Source organism: Solanum tuberosum, unplaced genomic scaffold (assembly GCF_000226075.1).
Source record: "Solanum tuberosum cultivar DM 1-3 516 R44 unplaced genomic scaffold, SolTub_3.0 scf00134, whole genome shotgun sequence".
Lineage (NCBI taxonomy): Eukaryota > Viridiplantae > Streptophyta > Magnoliopsida > Solanales > Solanaceae > Solanum > Solanum tuberosum.
This window is the reverse complement of record NW_006239062.1, coordinates 1,004,512-1,026,844: the sequence shown is the minus strand read 5'-3', so window position 1 is coordinate 1,026,844 and position 22,333 is coordinate 1,004,512. Positions and strand designations below refer to the sequence as shown.

Here is a 22,333-nt window from a genome sequence, read left to right as displayed (position 1 = left end):
TTTCAAAGTTGCAATATACTTGAGGCTTTTAAAAGAGGGTCCAAAAAATGAAACCAACTTTATAAATTTATATAAAATGATGACTATGAAAGTTGAGGCGTCTAACTAGAAAATGTGTCCAACATTATTTAATTTAGATTTGTGCATACCTAGCCTCATCTATCTTTTCATTTTTTCAATAAATAAATGAGAAAAAAACAAGTAAAATCGGACTTGAAACCAAGTTTATTCATGTAAAAAAGTTTGTCAAGGGTATATAGTAAAGCAGAAAGAGGTGAAAAGAAGGCGTCAAAAAATACTTTAGCTTTATATAGTAGTCACTATATATCCCTAAATTAAACAGAGATGTCCAAAATATAACACAACAAAGTAGTCTGAATAATTATTTTTAATTTGTCTTACCTTTATGAACACACGTACATGGCTTTTTGCATGTCTTATTTGCTAATTTTTTTTAAAAATATCCACCTCTAAATTACCCTCACTACTTGAAACAAACCAAATATTTTCTCACTAATTACTAAACAAAATATCTGTTCTTTATTAAAAATTTATCTTTTTGAAGCTTTTCATACATGTATTACATAATTACTTGTAATACTTAAAATTAATTAATTATCGAAGTTATAATTTAAAATATAATGACATATGTTAGTCATTTTCCTCTAATATTTTCAAATGTAACTTTATTGTTCTTTCACCGCCCAACACATAGGCGAATTCAAAATTTGACGGTAAGTGTTCTATTGCATTTATAGTAAATGTGTCGCTAGACTCAAAATGATACTCATCTGTCCTTAATTACTTGTCTAATTTTCTTTTTCTACTTGTCCATTTTGACAAATCAAGAAAGGACAATTTTTTTTTACATATTATACCTTCAATTAATTACTTTGGAAAATGTAGAACTTCTTGAAAATCTTAAATTTTTAATTCATCCACTTCATAATTAATATGGGTAAAATGGTAAACTCACTATGTCAATCAGTGTTTTCTTAATAGGTATATGACAATTCAAAAGTAGACAAGTAAACATATGGAGCAATACATAGCAAGTATATTCAAATGGATCGGGCATGACTAAGTCATTTATTACAATAGATTTTTACTCTCTTCGTTCTTTTAAAGCTATAGCTATCATGATTTTCTTTTTGAGAGTTAAACAATATGAATTTTGACTAATATTTTAAGATGTATTTTTTCATCATATTCATATGAAAAAAGTTGCAATTTATAGTACTTTTTGTGTAGTTTTTGCATATCTAAAATTTTATTTTAAAATATTGAATGAACGTAATCTAATTTAGTTTTGAAAATTAGTCAAATTGACTCTCAAAAAATGCAACATGACGACTAAAAAGAAACGAGGAGAGAGAGTAGTTATTAATTTGCAAACGATCATGAACAAACCGAGGTTTGTTCAATTTATTTTAAAAAATCTCTCTCATTTTGATTCTAATTAATTAAATTATAAGATAAATGGTAAATACATTAGTAAATTTAATTTTTGAAATTGTGCATATAATAAATCAGACAAATTGATGAAAAATCATAGCTCTATTTCAAGATATTTTTTTGTTAAATAGAATAGTTTAGTTTTATTTTATTTTTTATTTTATGGTATTATTAATATATATTTATCCACATAATATGCTTTAAAATATTAAGATTAATGACATATATTCAAAGGCAATTTCGATATAATGATATATGTTAGTCATTTTTCCTTTAATTTTTTTTTTAGATAAGGGTCTGAAAAATATTCCAACTTTGGCCGAAATTGTTACGATATCAAACTTTAATGAGGACCTATTACCCCCTAGACTATTTAATACCGTATTTTAAACATATATATTTGTCCACGTGGACATAAAAAATAATGCATAATTATAAATAGTAATGTGTCCACGTGGGCACATATATACCTTTAAAATACACTATTAAATAGTTCAGGGGGTGAAAAATACACTATTAAACAGTTCAGGGGTAATAGGTCCTCCATAAAGTTTGGTATCGTAACAACAATTTCGGCCAAAGTTAGGATATTTTTTAGACCCTTATCCCTTCTTTTTTTAAATAAGGAAACTAAATACTCAAAATATTAAGAGATATTTGCATTTTATAGTGAGAATTTAGAAAAGGCCTAAAAATGGAGATAAAAAAAAATTGTTTTGTTGGGGAATGTTATTTTTCTTTTGCCTAACTTTAATATATATAGCTAATAGATATATAGCTTGATAATAATAATAAACTTCCGTGCATGAAACACTGAGTTGTACGGTGTGATCTTATATATGTTGTTTAACTATATAATATAGTTTATTATAATATTATATAATATATACTAACTACTAAAATTATTCGCACTTCGCGCGAGAATTTAATATCACAGAATTTAAGTCACAATTTTTCATAAAGTTACAACTCTTCATTAAAGTCGCAATTTTTCATAAAAGTTGCAACTCTTCATTAAAGTCGCAAGCTAGTTTTGGAAATAAAATAATTAAAAAGGAATTCTGGTTTGTAAGGCTAGTTTTGAAAATAAATAAATTTAAAAAGAATTCTGATTTGTGATGGCGCCACGAAGGCGGGCTTAAGATTCTCTTTTATATATATATAATATAATAAACGTAACGTTCATAGAGGAAAACTCTGAGCTGCCGGTGTAATTTTATGTTGTTATATAATATAGCTTAATAATAAACATTACTTTGAGTGGCCAATGTAATCTTATATTGTGCAATTATACGATATTGCTTAATAATAATAAATTTTGATCAGGCCGAAATTAGGTTGAACGGTCGTGATTGACACTAGACGATTGTGCCACTTATCAAGTGAATCATTAATCTCGTCAAACATACTATCAAAGGATGTGATGCAGTGGATGAGACTATTCATTTTCTAATCAAAAGTCTCAAGTTCGAACCTTAAGTATGTAAAAATCCTTAGTAGAGAGCGCTACCCCTAAATGGGGTTCTACCTAACATGAATCCAAATTAGTCAGACTCCAATGCGGATATCAGACACAAACAAAAAAGGAATAAGAAATCTTGAAAGAGTTGAAAAGAAGACGTCAAAAACATTTAGCTCAACATGCAAGATTTTGGACATGTATGTATATATAGTTCGTGGATCGAGGGTGAATATTTTCAGATGTAATTTTGTATTGTTTATTCATAATAGTCAAATTGAAAAATATTTGATGGTTAGTAAATGTATGACTACCCCAAAACGATAATAACAAGTATATTTAAATGGATCGTAATTAATTCAATTATTATAGTAATACATTTATTTATATATATTTGCAAATGATAAAAAAATCGAGGCTTGTTCAATTTATTGAGAAGATTAATATCTCATTTTGATTCTAATGAATTAAACTAGAAGATAAATGATAAAGAAACTAGTAAAGAAAAAATGAAAATTGTATATATTAATCAGACAAGTTAATGAAAAATCATAATTCTATTTCAATATTTCTTTTGTTAGATACAATAGTTCGCTTTTGTAAAAAAAAAATTCCATATTATATGGTGTTGCTATCTTTATCTATATTATATTTCAAAAATATTAAGATTAATAATAAATATTCAAAGACAATTTTGAAAGCTATCACAATTTTTCATAATCAAATCAAAAGGAAATAAATGGATATTTACTAATTAAATTCATTAGAACTATAAATAAGTTCAACTAAAATTTTCAACTCTTATTCTAAACGAAAGTTGTAATAAATTGGTAAGAACAAAAGAAGAAAAAAAGAATAACGTTAAAGAATAAAACTGTGAAGAAAACAAAAACAAAAGTTTGAAGCAAGAAGAGGATGGAAAAATCTAAAGTGTGAAAAGCAAAATCAAATTAACCTTCAACAAAGTTAAAATTTGGGTCTCATTAGAAGAGAGACTTGTTTTTCAAAGTTTTATGGTGTATTAATAACACTTAGCTTATTTTTCTTGATTTAATATTTTGTTGATTAATATTTATCTGATTTTCTCGAATATTTGATCCTAAGAGTTGCGTTGATTTATATATTTTTAAGAAAATTAACTTTGCATATGTAGCAAATAATAGAATGACAAGAAGATTACTTTTACTATTTTTTTGTTTTCAATCTATATTTTTCAAATTAGAAATGTAACTCAAGAACTCGCAAAATCAGAAAATGAAGGTAGCGTGAATAAGGATGTTGAGATAGATGTGTAGACATAGTAGGAGAGATAAGAATAAGAACGAAGATAAGGGAGGCAATACTGAGATGATTCTGGCATGTGAAGAGGAGATGCGCATAGATGCCCAGTGAGGTTGATTATGGTAAGTATGAGGACAGGTAGGTAGGTTGAAGAAGTATTGAGAAGAGCTGATTAGACAAGATATGATTCACTTGCAGTTTAATAAGGATAGTGTTAGGGTTTTGCCCTGATTTTCTTACCATAATTAAGATTTATTTTCTTTAAAGAAAAACAAAACATTACCATAAATGTTTTTACTTTTCTTGAAAGGAAAATATAATATTATTTTATATTTGGTTTATTCTCTACCTTTTAGGACTCCTTTTCTAGTTAGGAAAGGTTTTAGGACTCTATAAATATAGGTTTGTTTCTTCTAACACAACAACAATAACATCCACAATGTAGTCGTTTAAGAGTCTTGTTTATGGGGAGATTTATTCTCTCTAAAGTTTCAATGTTTTTCTTTATATTAGTTTTGATATAATAATATTTTGATTTTTAGTATAAGTTTTTTTTGTTATCTGATTTATCAACCTTATGATTTGCAAATTGTAAGCTTCCGCATGACGCCCTAATCCCCTTCAGAACCCAACAAAGGACCTTAGATAAGAGGGTATGGAGGTCAAGAATTAGGATAAAAGGTTAGTAGGTAGTTGAGTGTTGTTTAGTTCTCTTATATTCTATTATTATTATTACTTTCCTATTATCTTTGACTTCAATTTTATTATTACTTGTCGTTTCTTTTTTAGTCCTTGTATTGTTTGACGCTGCTATTATATATATATATATACTTGATTTTGATACATTACTTAAAATCTTAAATAGAGGGTTCAATCGGAAATAGCCTATCTATATTTACAAGGTGAGAGTAAGATTATGTACACACCACCTTCCGTCTATCTCACTTGTCAAATTATAGTAAGTATATTATTGTTGTAACTATACATAATTGATCCATCATCTAGATCAAATACTTAAGTTAAAATAAGTTAAGTTTTTCAAATAAAATGATGAGTCTTTTTTATGTTTTCTTCCCTGTTTCTTTTCAAAAAATCATGAGTTGTTAATCTTGTTGCAAAACTTTCAGCATTGGTGAATGGCGGACTTACCAACATTTGAGTTAGGGGAGGAAAAATAATAATATATGCTTTAATTTTAGTAGCTAAACTAATAAATAACTTTGGTAAGTGATAACTTAAATATATTTTTCAAATAATCTCAATTATGTGAAATTAAATAAATTCACTTAATTTATTTTTATATTAATAAAATCCCTCAATTTATTAAATTTTCTCTTACAAAATCACTTTTAACTTTCCAATCTCCATAAACATAATTTGCCATGCTTCTAAAATACTTGAATAGTAATGGGTCATTTTTTTTAATTTTTTTTTTTTTGTTATTTTAAAACCCATGCCAAATCATATTCTTGGTGATTGGAAGGCTAAAGTGAATTCGTAAGAGAAAATTCATGAGTGATTTTATTAATACAAAAACAAGTTAATTAAGCTTACTAAATAATTTCACATGATTAAGTGATCTTTTATAAAGGAAGTGCAGTAGCGCACAACTTCAGACCAACCTGTGCATGTTTGTAGTTAAATTTTAAAAACATCGTAAATTTCAACTATTCTAGAAATATAAAGTATTTGTGCACTTCACACTTGGCAATATGTAAGACTTGTCTGCCAAATTTGAAGACTATTTGTCCATCTTTAACAACGAAAGGTTCTTTGCAAGAATCACCAGAAAGTATTTCAAAGATAAAGTTGATATTCTGCAAATAGGCAGAGAACGTCGTCATGATTTGAAATTTCACAGCCCAGTATAGAAAAATTATTGGGAATATTAGCAATTTGTTGTACAATTCAGCTACTGATTCCAAAATTGAGATAGCTATCACCTAGTCACCCTATTTTAGCTTTAGCACAAATGAACAAGATCGATCGTTCAATAAATTACATCAGCTAGCAATGCCAATGTCCCAAGCTGTGGAATTAATCCTCTGTTCCATAATAAGCTTGCTAAGATTTCCAGACAAGTGCTTCAACAAAAATTATTTCGATTTCTTTTGATCAGAAACTCTTGCTCCAGCAATCTTGACAACAGGATGATCCTTTGATTGGATAAGCTTCAAAGCTGGATGAACCCTCAGGTCGCCCATTAGCAACTTTTGGTTAACATCCAACTCACTTAAGTCGACATCAATGTAGGGAGGGATGAGATCCGCTGGGCATATGAACTTTACCGTTCTCTTGATGATATTCAAATATGACCCTACCAAATTGGTTAACAGATGATTATTAGAAAGAAAAACAAAAGTGCAAGCAAATAGGAAATAGATATCGCCTCACGTGTTAAATTCATCATTTTAATTATCATTCAGCAAGGATTGTCTCTTTCTGAAATTGACCATCAATTCTAATTATGAAGCTCACTATCTCATAAGATTCAGATTTCATATATTAGCTGAAAGACCATAGACGGCTATAACCACAAACAGATCATGAACTCATGGTTTTCAACACTACTGAGAGAGAGAGAGAGAGAGATTTATCAGTTGGCTAATGCTATTTAAAATTAAAAATAGGCGTAACTATGATTTAGTATACTCTTTAAACTCTATCCCTCTTTTTATTGCTCCAATTTTTGGTTGGATGGGAGAAAGGCAAGTTAACGTATGGGTAGTAGTTGTACATAAGAAGTTATAATGTAAACAGCTGATCTGTACTCTCCAATACAAACCTCTACTACACAAGGTGGACAAATTTGAAGTGACTGGAATTATTTTTTAAGAAAAGCAGTGAGTTATGCTCATTAAACAAGTTTATGTTTCGTATATTTAAGAAAATATTTCTATTTACATGCAAAAACCAATTTGATTGTCCTTTTCTTTTTAAGTGCTGTCAAAATCTGTACACCCGCAGCAAAAGAGAAACTTAGCCAAAATCTAACCATTCTAGACCTGCAGTGACTCTAATCAAAAGCGAATCTAGGATTTTTCAAATATGGGTGCATCAAGAAAAATGTATTAAGTGGGAATTGATCCGAACATGGATGCACCAAGAAAAATGTATTAAGTGAGAATTGATTCTTAATTCTCAAGGTCAAAAGCTCAACATTTAACCATGTGGACCAAATAGACTTCTTATAGTACGGGTGCCAGAATATAATAATATACAAATTTTAGAAAATGTATACATAAAATATCTAGTTTTATGAAGAGACCACGGGTTCCGATGCCCTATTTTTTACCTTTAGATTTTCCACTGATTCTAATCACATCTAGAATAGATTCAGCCTCGTCCATTTGTTGCATTTTACACTAAAAAGAAAATAAAGGTATACATTTGGATTTTATCTTCTGATTGTTGTTTTCCATGTCTTGAAAACATCTTCTACTTCTCTCAATCCAAACAGTTCTCCAAATAGCAGCTGGTGCAGTGTTTTCCATTTTGATTGTCTAATTGCTTACTACATGTATGTAAGTACTAACAGGTTAAGATTTTAGAACACTTTTAACCCAAACTCTTCCTCTTTCGAATTCATATTTCTTCTCAACCCTCATGGAATTTACAATTGATGGACCCAAGGTGGAATGTCTGGGATGGTGGGACCTAATTATATATTACTAGAAGATGACAGAAAACGGTTGGTGGGAGTTAATCCCAGCCTGCATTTGGTGGACTATGTGGAAAGAAAGAAATGCAAGATGCTTTGTCGATAAGAGAAACAACATCCAAAAGATTAGAATGAATTGCCTTAGCCTTTTGTATTTTTGGTGTAAACAAGATACGATGGGGAATATAGAACTTTTCGTTGATTTCATAGGAAATTTGTAATCACCCACAGGGTAGTTTTTGGCATGCGCTGATGAGATTGTAACTGATCTATGCTCATCATTTATTTGATGATGCCTAAAGTGAATACACAGTTACCTTTATCTCAAAAAAGATGACAACAAATGATACAGTCTCTATCATTGATGTCTTAGACTCATTATAGGGATAGGTCGGTATTATTAGAGTTCCTTATGTAAATACGGGTTTCAGTACAACCTATGTACTGTTCTACAGAAATAGAAACAATTACCATTTTCAAAAACAAAAATGACAGCAAATGGCTGTAAAGGCCTTTTCCAGAGAAGAGAGGAAGAGGTGACTGAACCATAAATGATAGTGCTGGAGATCAACCATGACTTTACTATAGCGTTTAACCAAAAAAAAAATCGCAAAATGTTTAGAATGGGATGCTCTAAACTTCTACCAAATTTATCCGGAAGGAAGATTTGAGAAGAGCTTCACCACTCTAATTACCTTAGTGGTTGTTTCATAGGGTGTATAAGAATAGTGTTGAATAGGGTGTATTTAGTAATGTTGACATTAGTTATGCTGAGATTATTTCTGATGCACTGTTTGGTTTGGTGTATTAAAATAAGATGCATTGCATAATTTCTGCTTCACCACTCTAATTACCTTAGTGGTCGTTTCATAAAGTGTGTAAGGATAGTGTTGAATAGAGTGTATTAGTAATGTTGCCATTAGTAATGCTGAGATTATTTCTGATGCATTGTTTGGTTTGGTGTATTAAAAATAACATGTATTGCATAATTTCTACTTCACCACTCTAATTACCTTATTGGTTGTTTCGTAGGGTATATAAGAATAGTGTTGAATAGAGTATATTAGTAACGTTGACATTAGTTATGCTAAGACTACATCAGATGCATTGTTTGGTTTGGTGTATTAAAAATAACATGCATTGCATAATTTCTAAAAAAAAAAAGTATTTGCTTACAAAAATTCCCTCCACAAATATGGTGAAAGGGATGTGGAAAAGGTTTTGAGGGGTAATTGTCTCTTTAAACATCTTAATGCATACATTAAAAACCCTTGCATTGATAATACCAAGGTTTGTCATGTTTTTTTTGAGGAACAATACCAAGGTTTGCCATGCTTTTCTTGAGGAACAATACCAAAGTTAGCCATGTTTTTTTGGAGTAACAATACCAAGGTTTGTCATGTATTAGTTATGCACAGATAGCATCATACCAAATAGAATATATAACTAATGTTTGTGTTAGTTATATTGTTGTAAAAGTGTACCAAACAAGGTACTTCAAATACACGGGTCTAAAGTTGGACTTGCCCAACTCTAATTGAAAATATTTATGGCCAACTTAACTTTAAGTTTAGATGAAATATCATTTTCTATTCTAAACTTCTTTTAGTGGTAGGTGCCTATTCTTTAAAATTTGTAGTAATACACAAAGCTAATGCATGCATTATTTTTTCCAATGCAGCCTACCAAACGACCCCTTAGTGCTCAAAAAAAGGGATGACTGAATGAAGAGATCCCAAGCTGATCTGTTTGGTAGAAAGTGCTATAAAGGATTTCAAAATCACTCGCTGAAAGACTAAAGAAGGTAATAATTAAATTAGGGCAAGGAGGACCTGGAGGTGTAAGAAAACTTGACAATTGACATAGTGAAGGCCTAAGATTGTGCTAACTAGAACTTCATCCTGAATACTAAAATGATAGGATCTAATCAAAGATGGTTTCAACAGACAATGCATTCAATCTATTGGGTAACTGTCAGTGCTGGTTAATGGCACATAAGTAGGGTTTTCTTGCCTCCGCTCACCAAGACTTGGACAAATAGCGAGAAATCACCAGCATGTTTGACCTAATTTGGGATTTGAACCCTAGTCTTCCATAGCTCATTCCAATTTAAACAGCTAGACTACACCCTTGGGTACTCTACCTTGAGAAACTTCTAGGTCCATCACAACCATAAAATATTTGCATTGAATGAATTCAAGAAAACCAGACGTTATGCTTCTGGATAAAGAACTGATGCAAGTGTAACATATGATAAACTAGTTTCAATACATCCCCATGGAAACCAGCATAGTAAATAAATATAGAGACTTCACAAAGATAAGCATCTTTTAGCAAGTTACAAAGAGGAAAAGGCAGATGTATCTAGTACTGACCTTTCTTCAAACCGGGGGACACATCCTCTCCTCTAAATACAAGAGGAACCTCAACCTTTAATAAAGCACTTGATGGGGCTCTTATAAAGGTAACATTAAGAGGCGCATCTGAACCAGCTTCTAGATGAACCTGAACATTGAAATAGATAAATCAGCACATCGCCCTGCTAAAAGCCATCTAAAGCTCTGTTTGGCTCCAACAGCTTCATAATTCTACAAAAGGTCTTTCTTTTGAACCGAGTTAAGCAGTTATAGGTCTTCCTTCTGAGCTGAGTTAAGAAGTTTCATGAGTTTCAACCCCTTACACCACATACTTCAGTAGGCTGTTCGATATATCTCACTGTGGCGACAACTTTTTTCCATCATTCTGGTTTAGAATGTCACAACTCACAAGACTTGTGAAAAGAACAGTCCATTAATCATCATTAAACCCTAAATGTGAAAATTATTCTTCCACATAGGAAGCTTCGCAAGCTATTTCGTAAGTGTTGCCTTCACAGTTGTGGCTGCTTACTTTATGGGACATCACAACCAGTGTTTGCCAACAGCACTATGAGAACTACTATCAACTCCTATTTCTAAGCATTTAATCCACCAAATCTTTTAGAACCTAGCTTTGTTCAAGCATATATCAACTCAAGAATTTCAACCTTTTTCCCTATGAGTGTGTGAAACTGTGTTTAAATCCTAGTGTGTGGCCTGGCGGTAATTGAAGTGAGTGAAAATCCAGGGAAAGTAGGTTCAAATCCCATCAGCAACAAAAAACCACAATGTGATTCTTCTCATCTGCCTAAACCCTTGGTCAAGAGTTACTAGGTAACTGTGCTAGTGACAGGTAGCAGTTACTCAATGTAACTCGTGAAATGTCAATTTGCGCAGTCTGACTCAGTTTCTATCATTATCAGAAAGAAATGTGTGAATCCATAACCAGTACCCTAAAACTAGTGTAGTATAACAGTGCAGCCAGCATCAAAGCTAACATTATCCAGATCAGAAGTATTATTGACGAGTCCCAAAGGTTAGGGGACTGATAAGCTGTCACTTGCTGCTTACTCAGAAGCAAGCAAAGTAAAAGGCAAGAAGCTAAAATTAATTTAGATGATTCCTTTCCCGGAGTTGGAAAAACACGTTCTTCCCGAACCAAATCTATTTTCCACTCAATTCACATACTAACAAAGTGAGCCAATACCTTAAAATGTCCCAAACCATAAGCTTGTCTGACAATATGGAAGCATTAATATCCACACCTATACTTAAGAATCTAAAAGAGATAAGCTTTTAAGAAACTGCTTACTCTTATAAGTAGGGGTAGCAATTGGGCGGGTTCGGTTTGATTTTGTCATCCCTACTTATAAGCATATATGAATTGAAAGCCAGTATCTATCTTCAGATCAATTCAAAGTAACTAAATCTAATAAACAGAGGCAAATACCTTTCTGGGCAGAACTCGAACCTTCTCAATAACGTCTTGAGATTCCAAGTCAGGATGAATCTCAAGATCAAACAACCTGGACAAGAACTGAGACCGACCAAGATGGTTAACAAGCTTCCTTATCTGATTAGCCTGAACCGATATGAGTCTTTTGTTACCACCATGTTGTCCATCCTCTTGTTCAAACACTATACTGGGTACCCTCCCAGCTTTCCTCTCTTTGGCGGCGATGTTCTTGCCGGAAGTGACACGAACAACGGCATGAATAGTTTCTGCGTATTTGGGATCGGGTTTTGGGAAATCATAATCTACGTCTGGAACAACGGCGGCGGCGGCGGTGGCATAGTTGCTCAACAAACGGAAATGGTGGAGAGATTTGGTCAGCACAATGCGTCGGATCAACATTTTTGTACTCCAATGTGATTGTGTGTGCGCGAGAGTGGAGCTGAGGGGCTTAACGAGGGTTTTGAGTTCCACTCACTTTTGGCACACAAGGTATCAATGATTTTAAAAATTGAATTAATTTTTAAGGTTTTTGAAATAAATTTTGATGACTTTTATATATAAAAAAAAAATTATAATCATATTGAATAATTAGGTATTTTATAAAATTAACTAAAAACATATTGAATTGTATCAAATAAATGATATATGTATACAATATATTTTATATTTTAAGTTTAAAAATAATAAAAAAGAAAATTGCTTTAGACCGGGATTGATGAAAGCAATTACCAGCGCAGTATAATAAGTGCAAATTATACTTAATTTTGAATCTTTTAGAACTCGCGAGTACATTGTGTCTTCACCTAATATGTAGCAAACTATAAAGCAGGTTCATACTAATTTAGGTTTGAAATAATTGAGGTTATGTATCTAGGGGCGGATCTACTAAGACTCAAGGGGTGTTACGCTACACGGCTTCGTCAGAAAAATTTTCTACATATAATTCAAAGACAACTAAAAAAACACAAATATTCTTTTATTATATAAGAGAGTTCACGCTGAAGCAGTCATGTCTCCGTCGACGTGCCTGCTTCAGCATGTTACGGAAAAAAATTTAGAAAATTGTTTCTTTTGTTCTACTTTAATTTAAATAGTGTATAATATTTTCGAAATTATGAGATCCTTTTTAGCTATGACTTTTTGTTTTAAATTCATATTCTTTAGTTATAGCTTTATTATTTTGAATGTCAGTCATATTTGTTTATATCTTGTAACTACTTTGAGTAAAAAATCAACGATCGATGACGAAAATATTTTGATTGTGGACATCTTAATGGACCTCTTCACATTAAATTTGCGCAAACAAAAAGTAATTAACAACTTAAAATATCTAAAAATCATATTAAAATTTAATTTAATTTCTAAATTCTATCTACATCACATAAATTAAAATAAAAAAATAATAGATATAATTTTAGGGGTGTACATAGGTCGGTTTGGCTTGGTTTTTCATTACAAAAAATCTAAACCAATTATGTCGGTTTATTAAATCTAAAAACCAAATCAAACCACATAAAGTCGGTATTTTCGGTTTCGATTTTAGTCGGTTCTTTCGGTTTTTTCGGTTTTTTACAACTATACGGTATTTGAAAAAGAGATCAAATATATTTTCACTTACCTGTGTGATAAGCTAAACTTAAAAAATATTAAATGAATAGAAATTTTCAAAAAGACGGTAAAATTCACATGAGTACAAAATATATTTTTTTGAAATATCAACGTTCATTTTGTTAAATTAATAAGATTAAAGTCTAGGGGTAAACTAAATACAAAACAAAATATTTACAAAGTAAATTGTTAACTTCAAATATGAAAAGCTATAATAATATAATTGTAACTTTGGATCTTAATACAAAATAAAGTATGGAAAAATTACTAGAATACACACACTTAGTTAACATATTCTCAATATTTCCCTATTATTTTAAAAAAATACTAGAATCCCTATTGTTCCCACAAAACTAAACCACCGATACATTATTCTTGAAGAAGTCTAAACCTTACTTTTCCACCCCTAAATTTACTCCAATAATTTCTCCTCAGATTTTCCCACAACCCACGATTCCCTCTCCAAAATTTTCTCCCCCATTATTCTCAACAGATTCATTATTCCAATTTTGAATTTCAAACTAATTCTCTCTCCATTCAACTAATTTTAGAGTTTGAAATATGTAGTCTCTTCATCTTCAACTTTTTTTTCTGTTTTTTCCTTATACTTTATGGATCATCCGTCTTTTAGTATTGGGATTACCCAAATAGTCACAGTCAACACTAATCGAATCTCTGATTATGAAGATCCTAACGGGGCAGAAAACAGGTCTAATAGGTTGCATGATCCTATAACAATGGCTAAGCAAAGTTCTAAGAAGTCAAAACCTAAAAAGGAGGCACATGGAAAAACACCTAAGAAAAGGGATAGAAAGGTTGCCTCGGCCATATCCAGATCTGCATTACCAACGGTATGTATTTTACTATTTTTTTTTATTTTTCTGTAATTTTATGTATTCACATGTTACTATTGGATCCACAACATTCGTTTGAGGTGAATTTGTTCAAGATATTATGCAACAAGAAAGCGACAGTATGTAACTATTGAATCAATTTTTCTTTACTTCACATTTGATCTATTTTTATAATGTATCTTCTTCTCTTTTGTAGTGATTGCAAAATGTTTTTTTGTTGTTTTTGTTGAATTTCTGAGCGGTGAAATCAACATCTCATCTAATGATTTTCGAAGTGACTATCTTCGCACAAGATATGCAACATTGTTATGAAAGTATGGTCTCAACAAGGCCAAGACGGAATATGTTAGCGAGAATGATGATCCTACAAGGCCGAAGAGTGACTACACTCCACCAACAGAAGATGATCTTGTTAATGTAAAATAGATTTTTATATATCGATTCACCGACAGTTGTTGGTGATATTGATTTTAAGATACATTAATTAGTGTTTTTGAGTATTTCTTCCCTTTTGAAGATACTACTTCTAAATGTGAAGAGTTTTTATGTTGAAAATTGTTTATTTCGCTTTTCATTTTGTTTTCAATATATTTAATACCTTGTTAAATTTTGTCTCTTATAAGTATAGTACACATCACTATAGTTGATATTATATTATTAGCATATACAAGATTTTTCAAAACTTTATTATATATATGATACACGATTACTTTTGATATAACAAAATTTGTATGTATCACAACACTTGATAGTATATTTTTATACGTGATACAAATCAGTTAATTTTTAATATATTTAGTACCTTTTAACATTATATCTCTTATAAATTTGGTACAAATGACTACACTTGATACTATATTATAAGTTGATACAAATTTGCCAAAAAATATATATTATGTATATGATACACAATTATTATTTATCATGCTTTCAAAATCACAAATTGATGTATATAAGCTGATACAAATTTGCCAAAAAATATATTATGTATATGATACACAATTATTACTTATCATGCTTTAAAAATCACAAATTGATGTGTCTCACAAAACTTGATACTTTATATTTACAATTGTTACAATCCTCTAAAATTGTAATATATTTAGTACCTTTTAACATTATGGCTCTTATCCTATACACATCACAACTCTTATCTGGTACATATCACAACACTTGATACTATATTATCCTATACAATTTTTTTCAAAGAATTAAGTATCAAATTCATTATGTTAAACAAATCAATGCAATGTAATAGTATTTTCAGTACTTATTAGCAGTTACATATACATTAATTACTTAACCAATATAACATATATTTTAAAAATAACTTTGTATCAAACACAAAACAATACACAATATGTATACCGGATTCACTTTATCAAAAATTAACAATAAAAAAATATAGGCAGAACTGAAAAATGTAACAATTCAATTTATTGAATCAGAAATTAGTAAGCTAAAAGTACTTTTTAATGTAAACATTTGCAACAGTGAAAAGAAATGTTATAATTTGAAAATTATTAGATCTAAAAAAGCAAAGTACTCCAAAAAAGTATTGATCAAGATTCTATCGAGAAGAAAGTACAAGTTCTTCGATTGTGGTCTTCTTGTCCACATCGCCCACAACAGTTCATGTTTGATGTTAGTTTTTCATCTGGATTTTTCTTCCTTTTTTCTTGATCTACTGGACATTCTTTTGTATCTTGTTGGCAAGACAACTTCTTCCAAAACACAATTCGAAACTCACCAATCACTTTTGTTCGACATTGATTCCATTGAAACTGCATAACACACTAATACATAGCTGCAATTGTACCAAATATAAAATAATAAACGCTCTTGACAACAAAGGTTCAAGAAGCCAAAACAACATCCCAAATCAAAAGAAAATAAAAAGAAAAAACAGCCATAAAAACGAAACAAAAATAGAAACTTGTAGTTGCTATGTCCGAAGACCATCAATCTTGCAAGGATTTTGCATCTTCCGGCCGTAGAGAGGGTGGCTCACCGGAATGAACCATCAATTTCTCTCCACTCCAGATTTTTTTTGGATCAAGCTTCTACAGTTTTTTGGAAGAACAGGGAGACACAATTTGACAACTTGAAATTTTAATTTTCTAGTTATATTACCTTTTTGCGAACGACTGATTGTTAGAAGAAAGAAGCGTACACTTGATTTGTGGGATTCAATTATATTTTCTGTTTTTAGTCCCTAATTTAGCGCAGTAAATTGATAACATAAATCTCTAAATTAAAGTATCTGCGCTTCCCAATTATGTATCTGAAAGGTATTAAAATAAAGGGATTTCTGTAATTTATGAAAGAGTAGGGATAAAATGTAATTTGTATGTTATACTATGTGGTTTGCATAATTTTTACATAAAATATTTATAAATTTTACAAGCCCAAATTTGAAATAAAATACATAAACATTGAAAACTATAAACTAATTAAAAATAAATTAACAAAGTAGATTATAAATAGTATATTTTATCTATAAATAAAATAAAATTATATATATATATACCAAGAGTGGTCGGTTTTTTTTTTTCAACCGCCAAACCAACCAAACCAAACCACAAATCGGTTTTTTTTCGATTTGATTTGATTCATCGATTCGATTTGACTTTACGGATTGACTTGTACACGCCTAGATATAATATAGTACAAAGTGGCAGTAATGTGTTGCAATTCAGATAGTTAAGCCAATTACTTTTTCGCGTGAAGACTTGGGATCGAATCCTTACAGCCTCATATTTTAATAAAAGTAATATACGTACGTGCGCGATCCACATTTAATTGATCTATGTAATCATAAAATAGACTTGTAGCACAATTTCAAAATTCAATCTATTATAAATTTTATATAAGAGAATTTTAGTACATTTAGCATCTTGGCAAATTATAATAGTTATTAGTAAATAAATATATAAGCTTAGTTTATTAGGTAATTGTATGCATTTATTACAATAATATTTTAAATTATATATTGTTCTTTATTTAGTGTTTACCTAGAATTCAAATAGTGATTTTGAAGTACTTATGCTTCATTTTCAAAACGGTATATTAAATTTTAGTTGTAAATATTGATATTAATTACCTACCTATGAAATTAAATATCTTTTATGCAAAATATTTTCAAAATCTCCAAGAATAGAAGGAAAATCAGTGAAGCCGAATCACAACGATGTGTTAAAACCTTAAATAAAAAAGATTGTTGGTTTTAACATGAAGAACATATATAGTTTTCTATACTAAGTATTGTAGATAGAGTGCACTCGACTTTGATTGATATGTGGATCAAAGCATATCAAATTTTTATAGTTAGCATTAATCAATAAAGGAAATAAGACCAACCATAAACTTCAGCCAAACAAACATTCTCTCCTATTTATAAATTAAGGAAAAATATTCAAGCAACTGCATTTTCTAGTAGTTATATGAACAAATTTCACACAACTTAACAAATATTAATCAAGTACATGTTCCCCTCATGAAATATTATACTGCAATTGAATTAACAATATTTGTGTCATAGTCTTGGAACTTCTTTAACGTGTACAAATTTTATATTTGTATCTAATTATATGACATAGATAGATTATGTGTACCTAATTCCGTTAAAATACTTTTGCATGCCTTTCTTAAGTAAAAGGTAACAACAATTATAAAAATTTAGAAGCGATCCCACTAATTAAACCACATGAACAATACTAAAAAGAATTTTAAAAATAACCAAATTAATTTATTTTTGTCCTTGTAGTTACTATAAAGAAGTAGTAAAAAAAACGTGAATCAATTCGCCGCATTTATTTTTAATATTTCAAGTAAAAATATCTTTTTTCCTGTAATATTTGCCCGATACACATTCAAATTTCTAATTTATTGACAAAAATAACTTAAAACACGATGTCCAACATGCAAGAAAAATAACTTGAAATCCTAAAAAATGTAATGTCATACGGTAGCCTCTAAATTTTGGTCTAATTTACCTTTTAACTTGAAATTTAAATGCATTAATTTAATAATTAAATTTTAAAGAGAAATGCAACTTTTTTGCAATGCTAACACGTGAATATGTTTGCACGTGTCCAATATATGTTTTTTTTCTCAATTTATATGACAACAATGAAATTTGAAGAGTCAATTAATTTTTTATATATATTTTTTCAATATTTTAAGTTTTTATTATTGGGACTTATGATACCTTTTACGTCATTTTTAAATAATGTATGTTACTTTTCTGTCTCAATTTATACGAGATGGATAAAATTTGAAGAGTCAATCAAATTTTGTATATGTTTTTTAAAAATATTTTAAGGTATTAATTATTGTAATTTATAGTACTTTTTACATATTTTTTTATATAATAGAGAATGCATTATTTTTTCTCCTAATTTACATAGCGTTAATAGAATTTGAAGCGATAAATTAACTTTTAATGTTATTTCTAAATATTTTAAGTTATTAATTGTTATAATATATTTTTAAAAAAATTACATAATTCTCAAATATATAACCGAAGCTTTCAAAAAAAATAACCAACAAAAAAAGATAAAATAAATTTAAAACAAAGAGATTACTACTAAACAGTACTGAAAAATATTACTATAACTCTAATACATACAAATGTTAAATGGAATAACTATACCAGTTCTCTAAACTAACAAACTGTACTATATAATTTATTAATCGATATAACTCTCTTCTCAATTTAGAATTCAAAAATGTAATTTATTCTCTTATTAAGCATTGCATTTAGAGGAAATAAAAAGAAATTTCGATTATTGAAACCTCAAAATATATAACATATAAGATCTGATTGTTGAAGAGTAAATACTAAAAATTGGACATTATCTCGTTTTTGCAAGGCTCAAAAACTTTCATAAAAGCTTTAAATTGTGGAACTCTTCACACGAACATCTTTGTTTTTCCACTCACATATGTCTCCCTTAGTTCTTCACAATTGCCTAAGTATCAATTATCATCATTTCGCTGTAATATGCATTTTGATTTAATTTTCAAATATCTAAAATTTATTTCACCAACTAAGAATACACTTTATTGTCATTAAATATTTTTTTAAGCATGTAATATGACCCAAATTTTGCTCTAATGCACTATTTATTCCCGCAAAAGCCACTAATGCACTTTGATGTCAAAATTAAAGGATTTCAATCCAATTTTGATGAGCAAAGAAAAATCTAAAAATATTTGACAACTTATCGAAATAAAATAGGAGTTCTTTACATAATGGAGAGTAAAGTCTTTTCAACAATTGCAAGCACATGAGTTTAAACTTTGTTGGAGTTTTAAAGTACCATTTTTTTATTGCAGTAGTTAATTAGGGTCTTTATATAACTTTTAAAATTAATACATCCGAGTGTTATTTATTTTGCTTAAAATTTAAAATTCAAAATGAATGGTGTAGTAGTTAAACAACTCTAATTTTTAGCTACACGTAAAAGTGGGAAAAAACAAACTGTTTTCAGTTTTGTTTTTAAACTTCATATTTCTTATTTAAATTTTTGGCAATCAATTTTAAAATTTTAAAATAATGATTGGGCTATCTATTTTTCTTTTAACTTCATATTTCTTATTTAATTTGTTTGGCATTCAGTTTTAAAATTTTAACTGTCAGAAGAAAATTTTAATTTTAAGAAAATAAAAACTCACGTAAACTAAATAGATTGTTTAGCTAGTGTTTTTTTTAAAAAAAGAAATAATTATAATTACAAAGTTTTTTAATTTGTTTAGAAGTAGAAGTGTAATGAGTCCCTATTTAGTTGGATAATTACTTTATTTTTCAAAATAAAGATTAAAAAATAAATTCATTTGAAATGATATTTTTGCTTACAAACCTAATTTTCCAGATCTAGAGGGTTTGGCAGATCAATTGTAAGTCTTCAATGGGGGAGAATAGGCAACAACCACGAGGAGGAAGCACAGAAGGATCGAGGAAGAAGACGACTGAAGAAGAGTTTTTCAAGTTTATCAAACAAGGAAATGGATACCTCTGCGGGAGGAAACGAGGCCCAGTAAACATCCGTGACTCCGACGTAGATCTTCCCAACGGTGCTTTGCCGGAACATCGCTATCAATTTAAAGAAATTTGGGAATGTTACTTTAATCAACTTAACTCAACCAATGGTATGGACCTTGATACTTTTCCTGGTGATGCTGAGGTCGCTAATACATTGCCATCTAACTTGAATGCACTCAAGGAGGAAGACAAGGAGTATCAGTTAATCACGGATCTAGCTCATCTTGCTATCGATGAATGCAACAAAGAGTCTATCCTTTATAAGTACAAGTTTTTGAAGATTGAGAAATTAAACTTACGCCTGACGGGATATATGGAATATTTCATGACTGTAAAAGTCAAGAATCTCACTCTTGCTACTGTTTACGAAACTTTTCAAATACACGCAGGTGCACATCCAGCTGATTTTGCTAAAAGAATATTTTCTTGTCTCCCAAAAGGAGGGGCATTGCCATTGCCATTGCCAAGCCTAGAGGAGGTTTCAGTCGATACCGTTCCGTCCAAATCCACATAAAAAGAAACCTTCATCAGCTGAGAATACTGAATGATTTTATTACTCCCTCTGTCTCAATTTATGTGACACATTTCGGATTACGAGATTCAAACAAGTGTATCTTTTGACCGTAAATTTTTCCTATATCTTTTAAATATTTTGAATTATCAATTATTGAGACTTATAGTACTTTTTATGTAGTTTACAAATATATAAATTTCATTTTAAAAATTTTGAAAATTTCATGAGCAAATTCTCGGTCAAACTTAAACTGTTTGACTCCCAAAAAGCGAAATGTGTCACATAAATTGGGACAGAGGGAGTACAATTTTGTTTTTAGCTTCTTTTAATCACAATAATCTTCTGAAAGACTGAAGCATTTGTAGTATATTTTTAATGTGATAACAGGTTGTTGATCAACTTTCTCGAATTTGATTATATTTATATATTATGATTCTCATTTTGGAGTAAATGGCCAAAAACATCCCTCAGACTTAAACTATATTCTTGTACTACATAATGAACAAAAATCATTCCTAAACTATTCTCAAAAATTACAATATCTCTTCTTCACCTCAGCCATGGATCAATTCATGTGTTGCACCAAATTCAACAGGTCACATAAATTTGTTACTTGATCAACATCAATTTCCACCTTTTTGTTCTTTGCTTCTTTCCAAATAACATCACCCTCCTCCCAACAAAACTTCATCATCAAGGAAACAAAAAATTGGTAATTGTTGAGCATAGTGAGCTCACATGTTATCCAATTAACATTGCTTTTATATTTAATAGAGAGCTCACATGTTATTCAAAAAAGCAAGTATGGACATGAATGGTAATTCGATGTTCAAAGTTTTTGAGGCAATTATATTTTTTTCAATGATCCCCGCAACTCCGCAAGGGTGTCGAGTTGGTTGAGCAAGATGATCCCAAATTTATAGGTACAAAATTACCTACATGTTTGTTTGGTCAAGCTCGTCGTATGAGACTTGCTTAGTATAACCTCTTTAGTGTGGTTTGCGGGCTATTACATTTAAGTGAAAGTTGTCCTATACACACCTGAACCCTGAAGGATAGTGAGTGTGAGATTCCTTGTCAACAAAAAACATATCTATTTCAATGACATTACAATTAGATCTATTCCCTCTTATATAAGATGATTTGATCCATCCTACATCTTTTTGCCGATCATAAAATTGTCGGTCAAGCTTTTGAAAATAGTTTAGGGATGTTTTTTTGTTTATTATGTAGTATAAGGATGTAGTCTAAGTTTGAGATATAAATGAGGGATGTTTTTAGCCATTTACTCCTCACTTTGCATCGATGCCAACAGTTTACTGAAATCAAATTATGAATGGAGTCACAAAAATAACTTCTTCCTAGTTTAATTGTTGCAAAATATGAGTTAGATTTAAGTTAATTAGGCACGGATGCCTTATATAAACAACTTTGGGCTATTAATGAAAGCAAATTGAGATATAATGAACTTCTAAGCCTTGATAAGTTATTTTTGGAGTTTTCTCTAATTAATTGATAGTTCTGTAATGCCAATTAATTTAAACATATATAATCGGACATATATACAATATAACGTAAATCTATTGACGTTACTCAGTGAGAGTGAATTGCAAGGCACAAAACAGTGTGAAGAAAATGAAAG

The 22,333-nt window shown here is 30.0% G+C and overlaps 1 protein-coding gene across 1 annotated transcript; it reads right to left on the bottom strand.

Annotated features, from left to right (window-relative positions):
- Positions 1–6,004: 6,004 nt before the first annotated feature.
- On the bottom strand, positions 6,005–12,171 carry LOC102596008 (50S ribosomal protein L25). Its single transcript, XM_006351847.2, has 3 exons — positions 11,664–12,171; positions 10,232–10,361; positions 6,005–6,512 (listed from the first exon to the last, which is right to left on the bottom strand). The coding sequence occupies exons 1-3, from the start codon at positions 12,066–12,068 to the stop codon at positions 6,292–6,294; spliced, it is 756 nt and encodes a 251-aa protein (XP_006351909.1). The 5' UTR covers positions 12,069–12,171; the 3' UTR covers positions 6,005–6,291.
- Between the last annotated feature and the right edge of the window lie 10,162 nt (positions 12,172–22,333).